This window comes from Diplotaxodon limnothrissa, linkage group LG14, assembly GCF_057381915.1.
Source record: "Diplotaxodon limnothrissa isolate DT_005_m linkage group LG14, D_limnothrissa_male_GT1.1, whole genome shotgun sequence".
Lineage (NCBI taxonomy): Eukaryota > Metazoa > Chordata > Actinopteri > Cichliformes > Cichlidae > Diplotaxodon > Diplotaxodon limnothrissa.
In genome coordinates, this window is record NC_140609.1 from 7,540,321 (window position 1) to 7,554,537 (window position 14,217).

The 14,217-nt window shown below is 39.1% G+C and overlaps 1 protein-coding gene across 1 annotated transcript in view; it reads left to right on the plus strand.

Annotated features, from left to right (window-relative positions):
- The window catches only part of LOC146618307 (chloride channel protein 2-like), a 172,972-nt gene that overhangs the window by 125,156 nt on the left and 33,599 nt on the right, over positions 1-14,217 (plus strand). The window contains exons 17-18 of the mRNA XM_085371678.1: positions 2,615-2,725; positions 7,228-7,441. Coding sequence (XP_085227804.1) covers positions 2,615-2,725; positions 7,228-7,441 — 325 coding nt within the window. The remainder of the gene's footprint in view (positions 1-2,614; positions 2,726-7,227; positions 7,442-14,217) is intronic.

Genomic DNA, 14,217 nt, shown 5'->3' on the forward strand with positions numbered 1-14,217 from the left:
TTGTGTAATTTAACATACAGTGGGGCAAAAAAGTATTTAGTCAGCCACCGATTGTGCAAGTTCCCCCACCTAAAATGATGACAGAGGTCAGTAATTTGCACCAGAGGTACACTTCAACTGTGAGAGACAGAATGTGAAAAAAAAATCCATGAATCCACATGGTAGGATTTGTAAAGAATTTATTCGTAAATTAGGGTGGAAAATAAGTATTTGGTCAATAACAAAAATACAACTCAATACTTTGTAACATAACCTTTGTTGGCAATAACAGAGGTCAAACGTTTACTATAGGTCTTTACCAGGTTTGCACACACAGTAGCTGGTATTTTGGCCCATTCCTCCATGCAGATCTTCTCGAGAGCAGTGATGTTTTGGGGCTGTCGCCGAGCAACACGGACTTTCAACTCCCGCCACAGATTTTCTATGGGGTTGAGGTCTGGAGACTGGCTAGGCCACTCCAGGACTTTCAAATGCTTCTTACGGAGCCACTCCTTTGTTGCCCGGGCGCTGTGTTTTGGATCATTGTCATGTTGGAAGACCCAGCCTCGTTTCATCTTCAAAGTTCTCACTGATGGAAGGAGGTTTTGGCTCAAAATCTCACGATACATGGCCCCATTCATTCTGTCCTTAACACGGATCAGTCGTCCTGTCCCCTTGGCAGAAAAACAGCCCCATAGCATGATGTTTCCACCCCCATGCTTCACAGTAGGTATGGTGTTCTTGGGATGCAACTCAGTATTCTTCTTCCTCCAAACACGACGAGTTGAGTTTATACCAAAAAGTTCTACTTTGGTTTCATCTGACCACATGACATTCTCCCAATCCTCTGCTGTATCATCCATGTGCTCTCTGGCAAACTTCAGACAGGCCTGGACATGCACTGGCTTCAGCAGCGGAACACGTCTGGCACTGCGGGATTTGATTCCCTGCCGTTGTAGTGTGTTACTGATGGTGACCTTTGTTACTTTGGTCCCAGCTCTCTGCAGGTCATTCACCAGGTCCCCCCGTGTGGTTCTGGGATCTTTGCTCACCGTTCTCATGATCATTTTGACCCCACGGGATGAGATCTTGGGTGGAGCCCCAGATCGAGGGAGATTATCAGTGGTCTTGTATGTCTTCCATTTTCTGATGATTGCTCCCACAGTTGATTTTTTCACACCAAGCTGCTTGCCTATTGTAGATTCACTCTTCCCAGTCTGGTGCAGGTCTACAATACTTTTCCTGGTGTCCTTCGAAAGCTCTTTGGTCTTGGCCATGGCGGAGTTTGGAGTCTGACTGTTTGAGGCTGTGGACAGGTGTCTTTTATACAGATGATGAGTTCAAACAGGTGCCATTCATACAGGTAACGAGTGGGGGACAGAAAAGCTTCTTACAGAAGACGTTACAGGTCTGTGAGAGCCAGAGATTTTCCTTGTTTGAGGTGACCAAATACTTATTTTCCACCCTGATTTACGAATAAATTCTTTACAAATCCTACCATGTGAATTCATGGATTTTTTTTTTCACATTCTGTCTCTCACAGTTGAAGTGTACCTCTGGTGCAAATTACTGACCTCTGTCATCATTTTAAGTGGGGGAACTTGCACAATCGGTGGCTGACTAAATACTTTTTTGCCCCACTGTATTTACCAAAAAAATCAAACAAAAATAAATCCTTTGAAAGTCAGTCATGTACTATAAATTACTATATATGTTTGCCACTAATTAAATACAAATAATGTTATTGTATTTAATTTGGGAATTTATTTGGCATTATTAGTATCTTTATTTAAGCAGGAAGTGAAACTTATGAGACCAATCTAATTAGCATTCTAGACTGTCACTGGAACTGCTGCCATTGAATCTGCTATTTTAAGTCTAATTGCTACCCTGCTTTCCTGTCCAAACAAAAGATGCAACTATAACAATCATTTCAAATATCCAGCTGTCAGTTGAGGAGAGAGGAGGCAATTGTCGCTGTAGGCATATGGTACATAGGATTAGGTGATGTCTTTTGACCTCATAACTTTATATCCTCCTGACACTTGACCAGGAACACCACATCCAATTCAGGGTGGTGGTGGAGCCTTAACCCAACTGTCATAGGGTGGGAGGCAGGGTACGCGCCGGACTGGTCACCAGCCTGTTGCAGTGCTAACACAGAGTCAGGCAACCAGCTTTCTTGTTCACCACCCCTAAAGTACAGTACACATGTACTGGTGTATAAGAAAGGCACATGTACAGTATTTTCAAAACGGTTGGGGAAAAAAAATCAATCATTTTTAAATACCCTGGTGTGGCTTAATACCAACGTTACAGTTTTCGTTTTTTTAATTGGTTCATTTCCATTTAGAGAAAGGTTTTTCAAATAAGGAGTGCTTGATGCTGTCGTTCACACGAGAACCAAAGCAGTGGTGTATTGCTCATATTTGGAAACAGCGAGAAAATCATAATCAAATACAGTTATTAAACTTTCACTATAAAACTTTTTAGCATACCCAAGACGTTTGTACTTTTTGACCTAAGGATTTATGTTTTAGTGGTTGGCGTTACAGCATCTACTGGGCCACCACCAATATTGCACTTGCGAAATGGTCTCAATGATTGTGTGTCTCTGTTTCCCTGTGTAATTCAGGGGCAGCCTTTGGTCGTCTGGTTGGAGAAAGCATGGCTGCCTGGTTCCCTGATGGCATTAACACAGATGGTACCATCTACCCCATAGTGCCAGGAGGCTATGCTGTTGTGGGTAAGTTAAAGACACACACCATTTCAGCTGTCTCTCACTCTCCATCCTAATCTACATATTTTTGCTGCAATAAAAGACGTTTGCTTCTACAATTCCTCTGTGATTCAGCCTTTGCATTATAAACCTATATACACATTTTTCTTCTTGGCTTTCTGTGAAGGGCTTTCATCTTTGATGGCAAGAGAAATAAAAGTGAATGCACAGAAATATTTCCTGTAGCAGAATTGCTCAGTTTTTCAGCTCCAAGTTAAGGCTTTAAGTTGACCCTGATTAAAGGTGACATGGAATATGAACAGACTCAAGTGCTCCAGACAAAATCAAATTATATTTATAAGATCCCCAGACCAGTCACGACAAAGAAACCTCCTGCAAAACAGTTTAGACACCAGCTGAAAAAAAACAACAAATTTCTTCACAGTGGTGTTGTCAGATGTTCATATTCCACTAGAAAGTCTGGAAGTTGAATATCCAAGCTAATGTGCAATCCAGGAGTCCTGTTAAGAAGCAGACATTGTTTTGTTGCTTGGCAAAGGCATATTTTTGTTTTGTATTGACTGAATAATGTACTTGAAGAATATATATATGAATACAAAAAGTGTTCACAAAAAGTGAACATAATTTAAGTGTTAAAAGAATATATTGATAAGAAACTGTATTGTTTCTCTGCATTTTAAGTCTGTCTGTATAGATTTCTGAGAAATGAACTACCAAACATGACACATTATCCCATGTTATAATTTATTAGACAAATGCTAGGCTGTTATTGAGCTGACCATAAACTCCTGTACACCATAGTCTTTGTTTTGAGAAAAATGTGAGGCTATGTGTTCGACAGCTAAGACTTGTTTCAAACTGGATTGGGCATCCACTGGACAGAGTCAAAGCTGAGACCTTAACCTGATTAAAAGGCTGTTTGGGGACCTTAAGAGAGCTGTGCATACATGAATGCCCGCAAAGAAATAATATGACAGACTAATAGCCATGCAAAGAAGTAGTTATTGCTGCTGCAGGTTGTTCTACAAGCTCCCGAACCATGAACTGTACTAAACAATGTGTAATATAAGGTTAGTGTTCATCTCAGGTTGTATTTGTACTTTTTTTTTTATAGGTTGTATTTACTTAATTTTTAAACCTGCCAGAAACTCGATAATTTTATTACAATTTTTATTAGTTCCAATTAAACAAGGATAAATAGAAAGCTAATGGTAAATATGACAGCTGTTGCTCATCAACTTTTACTCACACTGCACACCCCTGTTTGTACTAATACAGTCATTAAATCAACAATGCACTGCACTCAGTGTCACAGCTTTGTTATTCAAATATCAAGGGAAGTTAAACACAAGGAGAGCAACTGAATTGTAAAAGTAATGTGATAGACAACAAGTTTGTTAGAATATGTGGGAAAATTTTAATCAACAGCCATAATTTCCTACTACTAGTTTACTACCAATAATTACGCATTTAACGCCCAAAAAATACCCCCTCTGGACAGTGATAATAATAAGCTAGTTAATGCAAATGATTATTTTAACTTATTAATAATGTCAAAATATTTATTTTCTTCTGTTTTTTTTTAGTTTTCCTGTATGGTTTATTAAACAAATGTACCTTAAACAAACAATACTGAGATCTTTACTCTCTGGTGAACAAACCATGTAATAGAGACATTATGTTTAATGACTCAGAACTTCCCTATGGCATATCTTTACTTCTGTTTGTTGTTACTCATCAGAAGCCACAAACACTGCGACAAGCTAATGTCTGATGTATCAGTCTAGATGATTTATTTGTCTGGATACACAGACGAATAGTAAAATAAGTGATAATAACCAGCAAAGGGTAATGATTGTATACACTGGATAGTGAAGCTGTACCCAGTATTTCTTTAAAGAAATGGTTGCACTACATACATTATAGATTCTTCCTGAAGTTGTGTGTCTAATGAGGTGCAGCGTTGCTACAGTTGCTACTTGTTGACAGCCGTGCTGATTATGCCAGTGTTATGGGTTGGCGGTGGCTGTTTTTCTGGGGCTGATGTTGTTGTTGTTGTGCTGCACTATAGCTGATGAGTCACCCCTTTACAGACCTGACACTCTGATGAGCCTCTTTCATCTCGCAGCGGAGCTTGCTTTAAGGAATAAGTGTTGGGATGGGCAGAGGGAGCAGCAGCATTTATCTGAGGGGCATACATGGGCTTAATTAAGTTAGGAGAAAGAACAATGAAACCTGTCTTTGTAGACTCTCTTACTCACCATCTGTTTCTCTTTTTATTTTAATGCTTTCATTCTCTGGTATTTTCCCCCCTGGTGTTCATCTCATTCTTTGGATTGGTCTCATCCATTTTCTCTGTTAGGATAAACACTCACTTTGCCCATGCTGCTCTTTCTGCTTTGATGTGGCTAGAGTATTCCTCTTTTAACTACTCTGTATTTATTTTTTTAAATAGATTTGCAAATGTAGCGTTTCCTTTTATATTGAATTATTCAAAATAGTTGATTTTTGCTTTATGGACATAGGGGAGAAGGCTGTGGGGGGGATAAATGTGTATTTAGTTGCTTGAACTGAGTCAGTATGGATGAGATAGTGTTCAATTATATTCATTTTTATTTATATAGCGCCAAATCACAGCAACAGTTTCCTCAAGGTGCTTTATATTGTAAGGTAGACCCTACAATAATACATACAGAGGAAAACCCGACAATCATTTGACCCCCTATGAGCAAGCACTTTGGCGACAGTGGGAAGGAAAAACTCCCTTTTAACAGGAAGAAACCTCCGGCAGAACCAGGCTCAGGGAGGGCCGGCCATCTGCCACGACCAGTTGGGGTCGTGGAGCCAGAGATGTATGATTCAGTGGAAAGAGGTCTATTAACAAATAGTGAGTGAGAAAGTTGACTGAAAAAGAAATACTCAATGCATCATGGGAATCCCCCAGCAGCGTACACCTATTGTAGCATAACTAAGGAAGGATTCAGGGTCACCAGATCCAAACTATATACTTTAGCAAAAAGCAAAGTTTTAAGCCTAATCTTAAAAGTAGAGATAGTGTCTGTCTCCTGAATCCAAACTGGAAACTGGTTCCACAGAAGAGATGCCTGAAAACTGAAGGCTCTCCCTCCCATTCTACTTTTAAATACTAGAGGAACAACAAGTAAGCCTGCAGTGTGAGAGCAAAGTGCTCTGTTGTTTTGTTGTTTAAGACTCTTCGAGTGAATTAACTTCTAAATCTGAAGTTTGATTTTGTAGATTAGATTAGAAATGTGTTCTATACAATGTACAGCTTCTTGTAGACAATGTAAATAATCTATCCCACTGTGCACGCTACAACACTAAGGTAAAATTATTAGAATTTTGTTTAAATGCTGTTAATGATTTCAGTTCATTCAATTCCCCTGTCAAGCTTGGATTCATGTGTAGTGCTAGAGCACATCTTGTACACCTGCTGCATTTGGACTGTTTTGTAGGAATATCGATTTAAACACTTGGAGGTGGACATTTGAAGTTTACTTATGTACCTTGAAGTTTGCCGAGCACAAATATCAAAGTTTTTTTTTTCCTAAAATGACCAAAACTTCAAAACGAAGATTACTGTCACAGTAATAAAAACCAGTTCTCTGGCTATGACCACTAAAAAATCAGCAGAACTGCCAAGTCAAAACTGGATTGAAATGTAGTAACAACGACCGTAGCAGTGTATGGTTAAATATAGCGTGCTAATTTAAATCAAGTATAGTTTTTAGGTCTTTATAGGCTCAGTAGAAACAGTTTCTGATTGTACCAAGGGAAGTAAAGCCTAAAATTACCACTTTTTATACATGTTTTTATAAGATGTTATATCACAGCTAACAGCAACAACCAATAATAGTGTAATATGGACATGTAGTAGTTGAAGTAAAGAGTCTTGGAAGGTTGGTTATAAAACATCCGAAAGCACTGCTCTAATTCGCACAAGAAAGTTACAGATCATGTTCCAAAACAAGTAATTCGCCATTGTTAGCTTTTCTATTGTATCGTTTGAAAGACTTCTGATTATGTATTTTCATTTTGGGATTAGCTAATTTTACTTCCTGTAGTTTTGGGGGGAACGCAGACAGTAATGAAGTCACTGATGATGGATCAATATGGTAAAGAAACCAAGTGCAAGAAAAAGTTTTTTTTTTTTCTTTTAACATCTTCAAAAGACCTTTGAAGAACTGAGACTCAGAAAGCGAAATGTGTAAGTTAGAAATTTTAGCAGCTTGTCAGAATCTTGAGTCTCTGGCATTAATCAACAGTTCTCTTTGTCATATGCTTGGGGACAGTAAGATAGTATTTTATTGCTCTTTGAAATCATATTAGTATTGACCCATCTGTTTTTGGAGGGGGGCTTTGAATGCCACCCAAAGGACCCCTTTCTAAAGCCCCAAATCTCACCTTACAAGCAAACGTCTAACCAATTATTTCTACACTTTCTCTCTCTGGTCCTCTACTAACTCCACTGTCCTCTCCCAAACCCAAAGGTGCTGCAGCCTTGTCGGGAGCAGTCACCCACACGGTTTCTACTGCAGTCATCGTGTTTGAGCTGACTGGCCAGATCTCCCACATCCTGCCGGTAATGATAGCAGTGATCTTAGCCAATGCCGTGGCCCAGTCCCTGCAGCCCTCCCTCTACGACTCCATCATCAGGATCAAGAAGCTTCCCTACCTCCCAGAGCTGGGCTGGGGTCATCACGAGTATGTATATTCTAGAGAAACACCAGCACACAACAAGACAAATTACAAATAAGTTTTAATTTTGTAAATGCCATTATGCAGAATGTTAACTACTAAACCAAAAGCTAATAAGAATTCAAAAAATAATGGTAAAGGTTTATAGTATGTGCAAAAGGTTAAAGGTCATATAATATCTATGCATCAAATTGTTAAGAAATCTAATTTAACAGTATGCTTCAAAGAAAGGAATAAATTAGGGTTTTGGGAAATGCATTTATTGATTTTGTTAATGATTTTGAAAAGCTCAGTAGCATAGCTTGTAAATGAAAAACCACTATGACCACCAGTGTGTCAGCTTTAGCATAGTGTGAGATTAAACAAGTACAACATGAAAATTACTCAGCATTAGAAGTGTTACTAGGCTAATTTTGGTACCTAGGACAGCTTGAGGCCAGCTATAATTTTATTAGCCCACAGACAAAATGATTTTAAAATGTTAGCATGATAAAGTTGTCAGTGGGCCCAATAAAACTTTATGTCATCTCAAAAAAGAATGCACACATTAATTGGTGGGAGCTGAATTAGAAGATTTATTACTTTGTTATATTTATCTGGTAAATATAAAGGCACCCCTATTATGCTGTTAGCGTAACTTATTATTATGTGAAGTTAAGCATTGCAAATCATAACATGGGAATTTATAAACTTCAGAGGTTGTATGAGAGGGATTTTGCTACCTTGGGGCAGAGTCAGACTCACTGTACCGACATTAGTCCACAGACAGCATGCTAACATTTAGCTTTCAAGTTTTTGGCATGATCACGTTGGCATGATAGCAGTTAAAATACTTTTTGCAGATATTAGAGTGTTAGTCTGAATCCACCGCATTGTTGGAGAAATGATATATATATAGTCCCTTTTTAGGTAACTTTCATAAAAGCAGCATTAGCAGCATTATGTACAGCATATTATTATATAGTGGCATTATTCTTGCTGGACATTTGACTACTCTTCTTGGTAGAATTAGCAGAGTTCATGCCGGAAGCTTAATGTCACCCTCTTTTATCGATTCGAAAAACCAGTTTTAATGTGTTTGGGAAAATTGTGTTGTTGGAACACCCAGTAGTGTCAATTTTTCAGCTAAAAACCGCTCCAGAGAAAACAGCAAAACAGCTCCAGAGAGTTATGCTACCACTACCACCATGCTTTATAGTTCCTACACGGTTAGTGTTCATTTTTTTTATTGCTCTAAACATACCTTTTCCTTACATTTCTGGTAACTATTTGTGCCAAGTAAAAAAAAAAAAAAAAAAAAAAAAAATCTCTAAAAGGCATCTGGCTTGTGCATGTGAACAGATGTAAAGGTGTCTATTTTGGAGCATTGCCTTCTTTCTTGGTCTGCACCCTCTTAGTCCATGGTGATATTAAACTTGATTCACGGTTGACAGTGATGCAGATGTTCCAGCAGTTTGTAGTTCATGGCAGGTTTACGCCTAGGTGGTTCCTGGGTTATTCCTGAACAATTTCCTCTCTGAGGGTGACAGCGTGAGTCTTCTTCCAGACCTAGGCAATGTAGTGACACATCTGAATAGCTTGCATTTACACAGTTGGTAAAACTGATGATCTCAGAACCTCAGATGTGGCTCCAAGAAACCTTTCTAAGGTGAGAAAGAGACTTCAACTTTTGCATTGTTCTGATTGGTCAGTCCAATGAGTGTTTTCAAAGAAATCCTTTTTAAGCTGGCAAAGGGAAACTGCTAGTTGTAGAGAAATTTCAACCACAACTGTAGATTCTTTAATGGCGCTGATAAGTTTATGGTGGCACTCAGTGACTGATGATCAACCATGGAAGTTATTTCGCAGGGCAGCCTTTATTAGATGTTGCAATAAAGTTAGGATTTGTGGATAAAGATAGCAGGATAATGACACTGTAGCAAAGAGTGGCTTGTGTGGAGTCAAACTGGAGGCTCAGCAGGGAATTTTGTCCTATGTGGCATGCTGTTTAACTATGAATGAAGCGTTGAGACATTTCATTCTGCTGATTACATCAGCCTAACATACTATGGCTAAACTGTATGAAATATACTGACTGTATGAATACATTTGTGTTTAGTTGCTCACTAAATAACTGAATACACTTGCTTCAGCATTAGTCTGCAGTGTTTTTTAATGGCTTTGACTGTTGCCTTTAATTTGGGTGTTTAAACTCAATCATAGCACTACAGTAAAATCTGTTGCACAAAAATACAAGTGTGGCTGGAGGAACCTGGCTTGGTACATGGCTTTTAATGGACTTCACATTTAATAATAATGCATGCCAAAGACACAATGCTGAATAGGATTACCCACTGCCTGGTGTCATCAGAGCTCTGTGATTCCATATAAAAGCGCTGTTGGTGTAATTGTTTGGAACTGATGTTATAGATGCTGCCAAATCATTAGGTGAACATAATAGTTTAATTTTGATGCGGCATTCACAAATTGAAAGCAATGAGGAAAAGTTTTCTTTGGTCCTCTGCTTGTTCATTATTTTCTGAAGCTGTTCCCTGTAGAGTTACATTTATGTGTGTTGCTTGAGTCCTTCACTTCACAGCATAGGGCTGTGCGATATGACCAAAATCTCATATCCCAATATAAGAATTCTATCGTTATTCTATCGATATAAATCACAAAAATGTAACATTTTCTGTAAATTCTGTGAATCTCTGGCAGCTCGTCTTGCGGGAAGTGTTTCCAGCTGCGCGTCATGTAGCTGGAGTCGAGTGTTTTAACCGATGCATGAAACGATACATTTTTAGACATGAGTTGTAAAGGCCGCTGTTTTCTTTGTGAGTATTTATTATACATCGTGCTGCGGGGAAAAGCCTGTTCTAACGTTTGAGTCTAAGGTTTATTTTTAGCACCTGGCGGCTCTTTTTTTTAAATTCTCATCCGTAAATAATCTGCTCTTTCACGTGATTCGGTTTATTTTGAAAAGTCTCAACAGGATCTTGAGCTTTATTGTGAAAGGTTTACGTGGAACATAAACAAGCGGACACGCGATGCTGTTACCGTCGTTGTTGCTAACCACAACGCATAAAAACAGCTGCTTGTCCGTCTGTAGTGTGGTTATATTAAATATAAGAGAAAGAGAGAACTTTAAGAAATTAATATAGCCACTGCAGTGACCATCAAAATGATGAAAAAATATTGCCGTAAACAGTTTATTTTGTGACACCACGAAAGTAAAAAGATAGACGTTTTTATATCGTCATCCGATATATATCGTTATATCGAACAGCCCTATGCCAGCACCTCAGTTGACCCTCGCTGTCCATCTCTTCGTTATCTATTCCCCTCTCACTCTATCTGCTCTGTCCTCCTCTGTCTCTTCTTATTATCTGCTGTGACCTTGTGGCCTCTCAATCACACTCTCACTATCTTGTCTTGTCCGTGTATGCATGTGTATGTCGGGGAGAGTAAGAAACTGCAATGTGAGCTGTGTTTTCACCAAGTAGTTGTTGTCTAGTTTGTAGGTTCCTCTTATTTCTGATTATATAATGCTATTTGTAGCAGGGAAGACATGCCACATGAAAAAGCTTGGGGAGGCTGTTTAGCACTGCTGTTCGGTGTAGGTTGGAATATTATTCTCACTTATATTTGTAAAGTTTTGTAAACCAGCTAATCTTCTCTCACACAAACTGAATCTTCTCGTTGGAAACACTTTGGTCAAAAAATAAAACCTTTTTTTTTCAGTGGCCTGTCTAAAAGATTTTTCCAGTGTGGCACCTTTTTCATCTAACCTCATTACTGCCAGCTGTTGCAGTTCAAATTAGCTGCATAAAGCATAGGTAGCCTTTATCTCAATATATCCTAGTGGTCATTGTGATATTACAAGAAGCCTAAAAAGAATTTTCCCATGAATTCACATAACGCAACTTTCTACAATAATATTGTATGAATCCTGTAATGCCTAAATAAGATCCAAGTTGTCTATGCATGTACCAATAGGCATAACGATAAGGGCCAAACTGTGATGGCTGGACAGCTGGGTCAGAGCATCTCCAAAACTGCAGCTCTTGTGGCATGTTTCCAGTCTGCAGTGGTCAGTATCTATAAAAAGTGGTCCAAGAAGGAACAGTGATGAACCAGTGACAGGGTCATGTGTGCCCAAGGCTTTTTGCCACAAAGCAAAATTGTTCAGTTTGAGGAGCATACCAATGAGTTTGAGGTGTTGACTTGGCTTCCAAATTCCCCAGATCTCAGTCCATAGGAGTATCTGTGGGATGTGCTGGACAAACAAGTCTGATCCACAGAGGCTTCACCTCACAACTTACGGCTTAGAGGATCTGTTGCTAACATGTTGGCAGATAGCACAGCACACCTTCAGGGGTCTAGTGGAGCCTATGCCTCGACAGTACAGGCTCTTTTACCAGGATAAGGGGGACCAACACTATATAAGGCAGGTGGCTGTGTGTGTGGATCTTAATGATTATGTTTGCAAATGTTTAAAATCACACATGCATAGAGTGTGTGTGTGTGTGTGTGTGTGTGTGTGTGTGTGTGTGGGGATATGAGCCTGGACATATTGAAAATAAGTCATGACACAACCATCTGTCATTTTCTGTATATAACAACACGTTGCCAGTATTGTGAATCCATATGATAGGTATAATGTGTTTGTTTGTGTGTAAACACTGAGCACGTACACAAACTCTTGGAATCATCTATCTTCAATAACACATAGGCCTCCATGAACTTGACTCGTTATGCAGAAAGCTCTTACCTACCTCCTCCTTCATTTACTCTATTTTCTTTGGTGCCTCTCTCCTTACTCTCTCTCACACACCACTTTCCATCAGCAGGCCTGTGTGTGTGCGTGTGCGTGTGTCTGCAGCATACGCAAGTGGAGGTGGAGGCGGACCTGTAGGTGAGACACTGTAGGTAGGTAGTGTGGCCTGCTCCAAGCAGAACGTGTTTTTCACTCTAACTGGAAATTATCCATCTCACACCCACGCAACCATCCACCCACACACACACTCACAAATCCAGGAACACTTGTGTAATGCCTGCCGTGCAGTGCACGCGTATGATAGCATGTACATTTGCTCATACTCCCACACAGGCATGGACAGAATTCGATTTTTTTTTCAATGCTTTGCTCCCGCACAACTCTTACAGATATGAGTGCAGATACAAGCAGACATGTTGAGATGGACACAAATACAAAGATCTTATATATGATCCGCTGCGGATATGAAACCTTTTCCTGTGCCTTCCGTTCTTCAACACTGGAGTGGTATTTGAAAGAAAGTGTGGCGACTGTTACATAACATCACTTTCCATGTGTTTGTCTTTTGTTTATTCTGTCACTTTGCTTTTCTTAGTCATTTCATAATGGCCAGTTCTGATTGATTGAATAGTCTATAGTCCGCTGTTATCTCTATTTTTCTGACAATAATTGGAGCTCCGGCAGATGATCATTACAGCCCTTTAGTTATTAGTTTTCACCGCTTGTCCTGAATGTCTGCACCCTCTTCACTCAAGCATGTAGAAACCTAACAGCCAAACCTTCCCCCCATTCTGCCCTGAGCAATGCGGATGATCTATGAAGCCTGGGTTTATAACCCTCTAAGCTTGTTTCTCTTGGCTCAAACATATAGGTTGATGCTCACTTCGATATAAGTCAGACTGATCAGTATCTTCCTGCCCAGTCTTTGCAGGGGAGGAAGGTCCAATTAAGAAGAAACCAATCACATTTCATCAACTGCCTTTGATATCTCAAGGGAAATTAGTCTTGGCAGTGGTTGTGGCCAGTTCAGAGGCATGCATTACATTATTCCCTCAGATCCACTATCAAATTAAAAGAGGCTGCTATTGCACCAGAAAGGATCTTTTTGCTCACCTTTTTTTTATTTTTTTTTTATTTTCTGCTTTCCATTGCAGACTAATAGAGCACTGTAACGATTCAGTTCCTTCCAATGGTTTTTTTTCTCTTAATGATAACATTAGGTATGTAGAGAAGCAGGAAAATCTTTAGTGGTGCCCAAAATATGCTGAATTTCATTAACATTTCATGGTCTCTGATCATGGTTTGATTTACAAGATGTCTAAAAGTGGTGAGTTATTGATAACAAAGATAAAGACCTTCTATTACTTTCATTTAGATTACAAAACTGCATGTTTTTTTTCTAATTGTCCTCTTGTTATATAGCCATAGGGTTATGGTTTTGGCAAGCTTTGTAAAAGGGTGGGAATAAATCTAACAGGCACATGCCTGCTGAGGGTACATAAAATCAAAAAGTTATGTTTCAATTATTAATTTCTTTCTAGGAGTCTACTTTCCTCACTATAAGGATTTTTCTTTGGGACCATTTTTTTCTGAAACTAAATTCCAAAGTGCTTCCGATGAAAAATGAAAGCTGGTGCCACTAATGTCATTTTTCAGTGCTGTGAGGCACACAAACAAGATTTAGTTCACCTCCATTGTGTACAGTGGAAGTAAATACCTCAAAACCTAGACAAATAAATCCAACACTGTCTGAATTTAGATACTGAGTCAATCATTTCCTGGAATTACGGTAATATTGGACAGTTTTTCAGCCTCGAGATTTCTGTCCAGTGGCATTAAAAAAAATACTGGTTCTAGAAGAACTCCCTTCCTGTTTTCATGTTCTTGTCTAATATGGTTGAGATACTGCTCTTTACAGTGTAGGTTAAGTGACCCTCGAATACTGTTTGTAAAGTGGAATTAGGCTTTGATACAACACCTCAAGAGAGTCAATAGAAAATCTTTCTGCAGAACTGTGTTGTTGCCA